This window comes from Musa acuminata, chromosome BXJ3-2 (genome assembly GCF_036884655.1).
Source record: "Musa acuminata AAA Group cultivar baxijiao chromosome BXJ3-2, Cavendish_Baxijiao_AAA, whole genome shotgun sequence".
NCBI classification, from domain to species: domain Eukaryota; kingdom Viridiplantae; phylum Streptophyta; class Magnoliopsida; order Zingiberales; family Musaceae; genus Musa; species Musa acuminata.
In genome coordinates, this window is record NC_088350.1 from 23281146 (window position 1) to 23292206 (window position 11061).

The 11061-nt window shown below is 48.5% G+C and overlaps 1 protein-coding gene and 1 pseudogene across 4 annotated transcripts; both read right to left on the reverse strand.

Moving 5' to 3' along the window:
- Nucleotides 1-404: 404 nt before the first annotated feature.
- LOC103971496 (transcription factor MYB3R-5) lies at nt 405-5967 on the reverse strand. 4 transcript variants are annotated; one of them, XM_065138935.1, is made up of 8 exons: nt 5562-5967; nt 5052-5106; nt 3383-3440; nt 2997-3091; nt 2816-2919; nt 2093-2221; nt 1129-1507; nt 911-1045 (listed from the first exon to the last, which is right to left on the reverse strand). In XM_065138935.1, the coding sequence occupies exons 1-8, from the start codon at nt 5645-5647 to the stop codon at nt 1040-1042; spliced, it is 912 nt and encodes a 303-aa protein (XP_064995007.1). In that variant the 5' UTR covers nt 5648-5967; the 3' UTR covers nt 911-1039. The 4 variants fall into 4 exon arrangements, with proteins under 4 accessions (XP_009383798.2, XP_064995004.1, XP_064995007.1 ...); XM_065138933.1 differs by having other exon boundaries at nt 914-1048; XM_009385523.3 differs by having other exon boundaries at nt 405-1507.
- Nucleotides 5968-6291: 324 nt separating this feature from the next.
- On the reverse strand, nt 6292-7064 carry LOC135631526 (WD repeat-containing protein RUP2-like; annotated as a pseudogene).
- Between the last annotated feature and the right edge of the window lie 3997 nt (nt 7065-11061).

Here is an 11061-nt window from a genome sequence, read left to right on the forward strand (position 1 = left end):
CGCCATGAAAATGGAGACAGATCGGCTCGAGTCGGATCATTTGAAATGTAAATAATCTTATTTTTCTTATTTATTATCAAGGATATTTGTAATAAAAATATCATGTAATGTATTTTATATTTTTATTGAAATTATCGAACTTGAAGTGTGACGAATTGATCGAGCTAATTCGATTAGCCTAATTTGATTAATACATGTCTAATTCATGTACAACGAATGGGGGCTTTGACCAACGTAAAAAGGGTTTCATACCATATTCTAATCACCCATTATCATTGACCAACGCCGAGCGGTCTACTTGAACTGCGTGCATATTGATCAGGCGCACTACGAGCTCTGCAAATGAGTTCTTGGAGTAGAGCATCATCACCCTGTAATAGCCACATCTATAGATCAGACAGCAGTGGCAATCTAAGATAACTGATAATTGAGAGAATTGGCACCACAAATTTGGTAAATACAACCAGAATATTTTTTTCAAATTTGAGGTTTAAGGCCCAATTTCAAGCTCAGAAGTATTCTCTACAAATTACAGCTTGAAAAATAACCACGGGAGCTTCTTATTCAACAATCCACAAACAATTGCTTGGAACTCTCATGCTTGCGTCTCCTCAAAATGGAGGGGGTGTTCTTGAAGCTCTTGGCTGCACTTCTCAAAAAGGATGCAGGACTTACTGGAATACTAGCAAGACTTTGAGAATGGTTTGGAGGTGTAAAACATTCGCCGGAGCTGTGATTCTGTTGTATATGGCCGTTTGAGACAGCCCTTTCTTCACTTGAAGTGGAAACCGTTATATCTTGCACCTGCACATGGAGGTAAGTCCCAGGAACAAGGTCGCTCTGGCGACCTCCATCATTGTTGGATAAACCGAATCCTGGAATATTTGATTTATCAGTGTAAGAATGATCGTCTGAGCAGAGATGATTGCTCGAAGAAGGATTCATTTCCGACTGAATAGTGGAACAATTTTGTAGATCTGAAGCATTTCCACGAGCAGAACCATCTCTGTGCCATGTATCAGACTCGTGGCATGATCGCTCACAGCTGCTGCAAGACATAGCAGTCTGGGCAATTGCACCAGGGCTTTCATCAATCGAAAAGTTAAGATGGCTCGTAGAATTATTTACCTCTGTCATGTGTTTACACCTTGTTGAAATAACTTTCATCTCTATGTCTAAGAATCTTGAATCCTCTAATGTCATACTCTGGTTGTTTACTCTGAAACATCTAGATACACCACCGAGAAGAGGTCGCAAGCTGGCATCAAGTGCCCGTTTACAAGGATTCTGATGATCCAAAACGGCAGCATTAGCCGTAAAATGACTACCAAACCCAAGTATGCCTTGCTCTGAAGAATCTGCTTCTAAGCATCCCACCTTCTGTATACAGTCCTCCAAATTAAGAGCAATAACACCAGATGGTTGGTCAAAACTCTTGGATGATAAATAAGAAGCCAGCTTCTTCTTCAATGAGCAGTTCCAATGGTTTTTGATTGAGTTCTCTGCCCTGTCAGATAATTGATCAAATCATGAATGTATGAACTAATTATTCGATGAAAACATCAAATCCAGCAAAACCCTAAATATCGACTGCACGTGAGGGTCCTATTAGTATTGAAACAAAATAAAGGATTCATGAAAATGCATGTAATTTAATCAGAAGAAGAGCATGTCAGCTAAATATTCTAGAAGACCACATTGTTTCTTGCAAACCTTGATTTATCACCAACTATCTTTTGCACTAGCATCAAGATGGAAGCAAAGGAAACCTCCATCCAGATTGAGGTTTCCATTAAATATCATCTGAATTGATACTTTCACATGAAAATAGTTAGAGACGGGAGATGCAAGCAAAGGACTAGAAAGAGCAACTTTGACATTGAATATTTAGCAAACCAGGAGTGCAGGTAAGGCATTAATTACACCTTTGAAGCAAAGATTGTACAGTCAGAAAAATGAAGTATCATCTTTATTCATATCATATGCTATTTTCGAGTTACACTCTAATTATAGTACATTGCCTATAATGAAGTTGTGCAAGCCTACATGTCAAATTAAGTGTTTTTTTTCAAATGGAAAACAAGAGCAATACCTTCCATGTAAATGCTTGGCTATCTCAGCCCATTTATTTCCGTATTTTTTATGGGCATAAATTAATGTCACTTCTTCTTCTGGCGTCCATGCATCTTTTTTTATTGCAGGGTTCAAGTGGTTATACCACCTGAAAAACATATTGTGGAAGCATTAATTCTACCCATTCAAACTCAGGCGTCTGCAAGAACCAGTTAACTATTGCGTACACAAAATGGAAATTAAGTAAGAGAAATGCACCGAAAAATTCTAAAATATTTGATATTCTAACCAATATAGCAATACACTTGTAATAATTTTAAATCCAAAATAATTTTGCGACTAGGATCCACTCACACGGCACCAAAATATGAAATGTTTATTTCCCACTGATATATTGAAGTTTTCCAACAAAGGTAGCATCTTCAACATTATTGATCAAGGAATTAAATTTCAATTATATTGGTCAGTAGAGACCGGTATTTACTAGTGCAACCAAGGACCAGTATAGGGCCACATAGGTTGGTACCAGTGGGGATTTATACTTTTATTATTTTTTGGGTAATTCCAGATGGTCTAGTATGATCAAGATTGAAATCCTTGCTCTTGATATCAACATATAGCTGATCTTATATCAGTAAAATGCCAGAGCATCCGACTAAGAAATTTTTATTGATGTATAAGCTATGCATCAGTGAATTTGGTAACTATCAAAAATATTATATTATGGCCCTAAGGTACATACCTCTCACGACATTGCTTGCCTATGCGGCCCGACAATGACTTTGCAATGATAGACCATCTCTTACAACCATGCTTTGCAACTAGCTTGATAATGCACTCATCTTCCTAAACATCATAGAAGAACCAGATTTGAGCAATCAACAAACATGCCGTTAATTTCCTAGTTAAGGAGTGGCTTGCACCTCTTTTGTCCAACTTCCTTTAACTAGCTCCGGGTTGAGAACCTTCTGCCACCTATGCAGGCACTGAATATCTGTCCGGCATGGGAAAGCCTCAGCTGGCGAGGATCATTACACTCATTAATTCAAGCACCAAAAGTAGCCAATGCTGAAACTGCTAATTATTCATGAATGAATTTACTCTATATTGGGTTGTTTTAAAAAAAAAGGGGCATAACTCAACAGAGAATTCTAGTCTTCATGTTATTTGCACACCTTTTTATTCTAACCATAAAAACACAAGTACTTGTTTGTAGGTCTTTAAACATATGAAAAAGGAAGAAGTGCTACATATTGAACATAACTAATCAAGAAACCATGCAAACAGAAGTTGCGATTTTTTTTTTTACCTATCCTCTTCCAGTTTCTTCCATCAAACTGCTTCACAGCTCTAGATAAAATGGCATCCTGTCATCAAAATGCATGATTAAAAAGCAAGCAGATAAAAATATATACATTTAGCTAACCTCACCTTTCTTCTAAAAGTGGAACATTTTAAGAAAGGCGGGATAAATTTACACTCCCAGTTCATTTATTAAGGAAAGAATAAGCCGAAGAGGTAAACAGAAGAAAAACAGCAAAAGGAAATAAAAGAGCAAGGCAATGAACTTGAGGAAAAAACAGAAAGCAGAAGGATAAAAAAGAATAGAAAATAATAAAACAAACTTAAAACAAACATTCCCCAGGCTAAAGGAAGACAGTTACCATGAACTTACCACACTTTCAATATGCTTCCCTCCCATATCTACTATCAAACATCATCCAACATTACCTAAATATCATACTATCTCCCGAACTTCCAGATTTATCTTCCTCTACACCATCAATCACCCTTCTGTTGCATTCCAGCCATGCTATTCAACATGACAACACGAAGTAACATCTTCAAACAACTTTTCCTTTTTCCTGGTAAGACCAGCTACAACTAGGAGCAAAGGAAAGGAATCGAAATAGTCAGAGAAGTCCAAAGAGATGGCCTCTAAAATTTTTTGGCCAAAGTTCTTTAACCCGACAACAGTCAAAATAGATGTAATCCTGACTCCAAACCTCCTCTCTAATAATGTGATTGTTAAACTCTACCATGGCCTATATTTTATGCATAGATAGCCAATTAAATGAAAATCTTTACCACAAGGAGACTAAATCTTCCAAACTGACTTCAAAAGAGACTTTACAAACTTCATATCTGAGAAAATTTTAAAGGGATGCTAGGAAGAAAGAACAATATGGTCTCAATCTGCACCGAAATTGGTCAGGTTTCTTGTTCCAAATTCAACTCTTAAAGCTGATGTATGGTTCATCTATGTTTCATCTGAAAAAACATACCAAAGGCAATCCTTATTCTCACAAAGTCTTCAAGTTATGTAGTGAAATACCTGAAAAATAACTTTCACTTGTTAGAGCATCAAACCCTTGAGAGTAAAATTAGAACCTCCTAACCACATGTGGCACCAGTAGCTCAAATTTACCCTGCCTGAAAATGGCACCATAGAAGAACTCACGCTGCAAAGAGAAACTGACCTTTCCTATGGCAAAGACTCTTCTAAAATAATCTCATTAAGTGCCAAGACATAACTGCCATCCAAAAAATCATCTACAAACAGTGCCCAAGGAGGAAGATATCCACCAAATAGCTTCATAGCCACCTAACCAGCAATTGACTATTAGCTTCTTCAGATTTTCTTAATACCAAGCCCCTTTGATTATCCCAATTCATTCTACACTCGATAAGCATATGCCTTCCACAAGTCAAAATAGCATGCAATGAAGTGTGCTAATGCTATGCAAAAAGGGTCAGGAAATTAGAATGATGAGACGAGCCATGCAAACAAAGACCAAATTGTTCTTCTCCTGAGTGCTGAGCAATTGAAGGCCCGTTAAAGTCAGAAAAAAGGAATAGGTATACGATGATCTAAATTTTGAATTCTTAATTGAATCAGACTGGCAATCTTAGATGAACAAATTGATATGTACACTCATTCGCAAGATTAATCTCAAACACAATCACATAGTGCTCACCTCCTCATTTGTCCAGCCCCCCTTTGTTGATCTCCGAGTCGGACCACTTATTTTTCTGAAAATATAAGGGGAAAAAACTACAATCATTATGCCTATCATGTAAAGAATCCCACACGAGTACGGTCCCATTTTCAATCAAAAGATATCAAAAGCAATGCTTAATTCACACATCACCGTGGGGCGATCAAATTAATCAAGAATTAAGGTTAGAGATGAAAACTGCTATTTTTATGATTCAGCATCTATAATATGTATAAGCGGTAGAGATCAGTTCAGGCCAGCCAAATCCACTCAACCAACGAGTTCAACAGAAAACCAAGGAAAACAACAATGATATCAAAAGCACACCGAGCAGAATAAGACTTGTGAAAATTCCAACGATCTATGCTTTTCTAAACCAAAACCAATTCTTGACATCGATTCTCCACCCAACGCAAAGATGAACTAAAACGCAGGACCGCCAAAGAAGACGCACCAAAAGCCAAACTAGAGAGCTGGGATCCCTCGTACCTAGGAGGAACCGGAGAAGAAAACGACGGAGCGACTTCCGGAGCCCTCTCCGCCTTGGCTTCTCCCACATCCAACTCTTCCACCATGCCTCTCTTCTCCTCCGGACCCCAACGCCAAACGTGAAGAGACAAGCAAGCAAATATATGCCTTCTCACCTCCGGAACGCGGAGGAGCGCCGCCCAAGTTTCCCGCGAGAACGAAGGGTAGCAGAGTGCTAGGGTTTTCGACCTTTCAACTTCGAAGGCGGGAAAGAAGAGAGAGGGACAGAGAGGGTTGCGGGGGAGAGAGACACACAGAGATTGATGGAGAGCAAAAGGACTGCAGAGAGCAGCACGACAAAGCCCTCCTATTTAACGGCCGTAGCATTTACTGTGAACTCCCTCCTTGTGTGGCAAGCTACTTTATGGTACACAGCGTGCTTTGGAAGGAAGACTCCCCCTTTTATAAAGATTAATTTGCATTTATATCGCTTCTAGCTAAGTAATTTGCTTATTAAAATCGCAATTATATATATATATATATATATATATATATATATATATATATATATATTCTTGTAGTTAAACATCGTCTATTGATCATTAAAGTTAACTGCATAAATATCGAAAAAGAATAAAGAAGTGCACAGCCTAATAGCTTGTTGTATATACAATCATCGAATTGGAACCCATCGAGACGAATCGATTCACTGTTAATTTTCGGTCGAGTTTTCATTTGCTGTCGAATCTATCTAAATGAAACCCCATTTCGTTCTCCTGTGCTTGAGTTGCCAACTTTGATGCCACCTTCCTTCGGCCACAGGAAGGGAAGGTTGGCCCAACATGCGGCGCTCGAAGCAAACGAAGGCCTGTAAGGCCCCGTTCGATCCGCCGGCGAGAACTTTTGATGCCTCCTGCGCCTCCGTCTCCGCTGCTTGCCTCCAGCTGATGGCGCTGACGAACCCGCCCTCCGCTTCCCTCCCGTGCTCCTCGAAGCCCCGCACCCAAATTGGCTCTCCTCCAACCGGAGGTCGTACACGAGCCCCCCCCCGTGCGCCACACCGACATTCCCACGAAGCGCAGCGCGTTCGGGTGCCCGCTGTACGCGCGCACTTCCTCGACCCCCTCCACCGCCTCCTCCCCCCACCCTGTCTCACAGCCGGTGGCTGCCGTCCGTCCCCGACGACACCACCGCCCGCCCCGGCCCCCCGGCAAACCTTACGTAGGTCACCGCGCGGCCGTGCACAGCGAACACCGCCACCGGTCCCGCCGAAACCGCCCGCACGTCGTACACGTATGCGTGCCGGTCGGCGCTTCCCACCCCGACCCACGGACCGCCGCCCGGATCGAACTCCACGCCGCACACCGCCGCTCCCGGCCGCGCCACCCCCACACACCCGTTGCCGCCGCGGCGGGTGTCCCACTGCTGAGCGGTGCCGTCACCCCGACGAGCCGAGCTCCCTGTCGGGCGAGTAATCCACACTCCGGATGTGACGGCCGGTGATGAGGGTAATAACGGCGGCATGACGCCCTACGACATCAGCCATGCCTGAACGACATTCTGCCCAAGGAAGACAATAATGCCGACGCGATGTGCGTTGACGTCACCCGCTCTAAGACAACGACTTCATCGTTGCCTGACCCAACACGCTTGGTCGAGGCAGAGGAGAACGACGACCGAGGCTCGCCCGTGCCCTGTGGTAGTTCGGTTCTCCACGCAACGCCAACGGCAATGTCAAACGTCATCAGAGGTACGATCCTGCTCCTACGGGCAGGCACATCAGGTAACATTAAACTTACCTATAAATACCCCCGAGTTCTAAACGAATGGGAGAGGAAGAAAAACACTTCTTCATCTGAAACCCCCCCCCCCCCTCATCCACTAACTTGATCGTCGGAGGGGTCGGGCCGAGCTTCTGACCCGACCTGTGCGCAGGTGTAAGGACGGGGTTGCCTCTTCCCGGCGCTGCGGGAAAGCTTTCCTCTCGACGCAACGTCCCGACTGGACCACCGTAATCGGCCACCTGGGCAATCTCGAGGGACGCCGTACCAGATCCCCGTCATTCAGACCCCAACCAAGTCGCGTCGGCCCCGAGGCCACGGCATAAAGTTGTTTACACTAACAGATTTGCGCTAGAAGGAGGGCCCGAATGTCGAGCGATCAGCAGATCCACTCTGACGAACCCGCAGCTGTGGGGTTGCGTCGGGTCAGCACCCCGGAAGAATATCCCTCGCGTGATGAGTCCCGAGACGAACGCCCCGCTACAACATTGGAGCGCTACTGGCAGTTGTTCAATAACCCGGGCTTATCGTCGCCCGACGGTGCCCCCATCGGCCCGTCGCCTGTGTCGTCCGAAGCCTTTCACGACCTCGCTCATCAAGTCCGAGCTCTGACAGGCGTGGTGCAAACTATCATCCCGCTCGTCTCCCAACCGACACCCCCGCATATGACCCAGCCTCTGCAACAGCGGGAGCCCTCCACTCGGATCCATGCACCACTTCCCGAGCACCCCACGCCGCCTCGGAACGGATCAACCCAACTCGGGAATCGAGGGGCGGAAAATACGGTGACTCGCCCGGAACCCGAGGCGCTATCTGTGGACTCAACGAACGCCCTGCGAGCCCAGCTGCGCCTTTTTAGTCAAAGGCTCGACGAAGTACAGCAAGAAGTTCGTAGGTCAAAGGGAGAGCTCGGGGCGGACGGACACCAAGGGTCCCCGTTCGCGCCCGAAATACAAGATCAAACGATTCCACCACACATCCGGCTCCCTTCGCTAGACGCCTATGACGGCGCCGCTGACCCGACCGACCACGTAGCCGCTTTCCGCCCCCAAATGGCGCTATATGGGACTTCTGACACATTGATGTGCAGGGCGTTCCCAACGACTTTGAGGGGGCCAGCCCGCGCATGGTACAACGGCCTGAAGACCGGGACCATCACCTCCTTTGACCAGCTCGCCAGAGACTTCGAGCTCAACTTCCTGGCCTACGCTCGACCAAAGTCGTCCGTGGCGTTGCTCCTCGGACTCAACCACAGGGAGGACGAGCCCCTCTCCCATTTTGTGAGCCGCTTTACGACGCAAATTCGGGGGTCGACGGACGCTCACCCCTCTCTGTTAATGCAGGCATTCATGATAGACATGCGGCCTTCCCGGTTCTTTTGGTCTCTTGTCGAGCGACCCCCCACCGCGGTACCAGAGATGCTTCAACGAGCAAGCCAGTTCATCGCCGTAGAAACGTGGATGGTCGGGAGGCGTGAGGAGCACAAGAGGGTCAGGCCAGAGCCACCCCGACAGCAACAATCCGCTGCACCACGGCGCAGGTTGGACAGATCTGACCCACCGACACCAAGGCCCCCTCTCCCCGCCTTGGGTTCGTCCCAAACAGAGATATTCCTCCACATAAGGGAGAAGGGACTACTTAAAGATCCCCACCCGATGAGGAGCCCACGAGAACTTGCAGACCGGTCAAAGTACTGTCGTTTCCACCGGCAGAATGGGCATAACACTGAGCAGTGCCGCGAGTTTAAAAGGCAGATCGAGGAGCTTATTCGTAGAGGGCACCTCGGCCAGTACCTTCAACAGGACAAATAACTTTCGCCGTGCCCGGAGGGCCTCGTCGAACAGCACATCGACGTGATAGCGCGCGGACCCGCATCTGGTGGAAACTCCATGACCGGAAGAAAGGCGTACGCCCGAGCCGCACAGACCGAAGCTCCGGGGCGCGGGCCTGAGCCCGCGGTCACTTTCCCGGCCAAGGCATCCAAACAACCCGAGCACAACGATGCGCTCGTAATATCGGCCGAATTGCCCTGGGCAAGTTCAGAACGTGCCACCCCGAGCTGGAAGTTGAAGCCCGGTCGGGCGGACAGGTAATAACCCCCCGACCCCCTGGATAGACGGAAGCAGGAGAGGAAAAGAGACCGGCTTGGGGGAATCCTAGCGTAGTAGCATTCCCCTAGGAACGCCACCAAATTGCGCCAGGAGTTTGGCGCCATTTGAGAAGGGGAGATACGCCACCACGAGACACATGAGCTTATGACTGGATGGAGAGGGAGGCGCAACCCGGCCTCGAAGGCGTCCAGGGTTAGGGCGAAGCCCCTAGGTATAGGATCATACGCCCGCTGCCCCGGCTCGGGGGCAATGAGCGTGAATTCCGTCGGGATACCGTAACGATCTCGAAGGGAGCCGAGCGACGACTCGCTCACAGTTGAGTCGAGGTCGTGTGGCCACATTAGCGATTCAAGGGCTTTGACAGCCCTTGCCTCGGACGACGAGCGAGGACTCGCCGGCAATGCCCTCTCTCCGACAGTACCGGAAGCGGAAGGCGAGGAAGAAAAGGGTAGAGAAAGAGAAGCCAAACTTACTAAGTCTTGGAAAGGAAGGTAGGGCAGCCGATGGGTACGAAACAAGGTCGCCCGAAGAGAGGGTTGAGCAAATGCAGGTATTAGGACATGCAGGAAGCCGACGGTGCGCTATTTATAGGCCACATCCCGCCAAAACGACGACCCTTCCTCTCCTGAAGTGCGATGCGAAGACGCAAACGTCACTTCGCCATAAATATAGCCTGACGTGGCGGCCAACTGTCGCGCGGTGCGAAGTACGGAGGCGCTAATCATATCAGCCTCGAAAGTCGGTGACTCCCCAAAGAGACGGCCCCTTGAGCTTCCCCAGGAAGAAAACAACCTGGCCGCTTGTACCTGCGCACGGCTGAGCAATCGGTCACTGACCGAACCAAAGTTGCTCCTCAGCCTCATGTCGCCCGAGACCACCTCCTCAGCGCGGCATGCCCGCACGAGACGTGCTCCTCGGCCTCATGTCGCCCGATACCACCTCCTCGGCGCGGCCTGCCCGCCCGAGACGTGCTCCTCGGCCTCATGTCGCCCGAGACCACCTCCTCGGCGCGGCCTGCCCGCCCGAGACGTGCTCCTCGGCTTCATGTCGCCCGAGACCACCTCCTCGGCGCGGCCTGTCCGCCCGAGACGTGCTCCTCGGCCTCATGTCGCCCGAGACCACCTCCTTTGCGCGGCCTGCCCGCCCGAGACGTGCTCCTCGGCCTCATGTCGCCCGAGACCACCTCCTCGGCGCGGCCTGCCTGCATGAGATGTGCTCCTCGGCCTCATGTCGCCCGATACCACCTCCTCGGCGCGGCCTGCCCGCCAGAGACGTGCTCCCCGGCTTCATGTCGCCTGAGACCACCTCCTCGGCGCGGCCTGCCCGCCCAAGACGTGCTCCTCGGCCTCATGTTGCCCGAGACCACCTCTTTTGCGCGGCCTGCCCGCCCGAGACGTGCTCCTCGGCTTCATGTCGCCCGAGACCACCTCCTTGGCGCGACCTGCCCGCCCGAGACGTGCTCCTCGACCTCATGTCGCCCGAGACCACCTCCTTTGCACGGCCTGCCTGCTCGAGACGTGCTCCTCGGCCTCATGTCGCCCGAGAGCACCTCCTCGGCGTGGCCTGACTGCCCGAGACGTGCGCGACCTCATGTCGCCTGAGACTACCGTGGTACCGAAGGATGAAGCC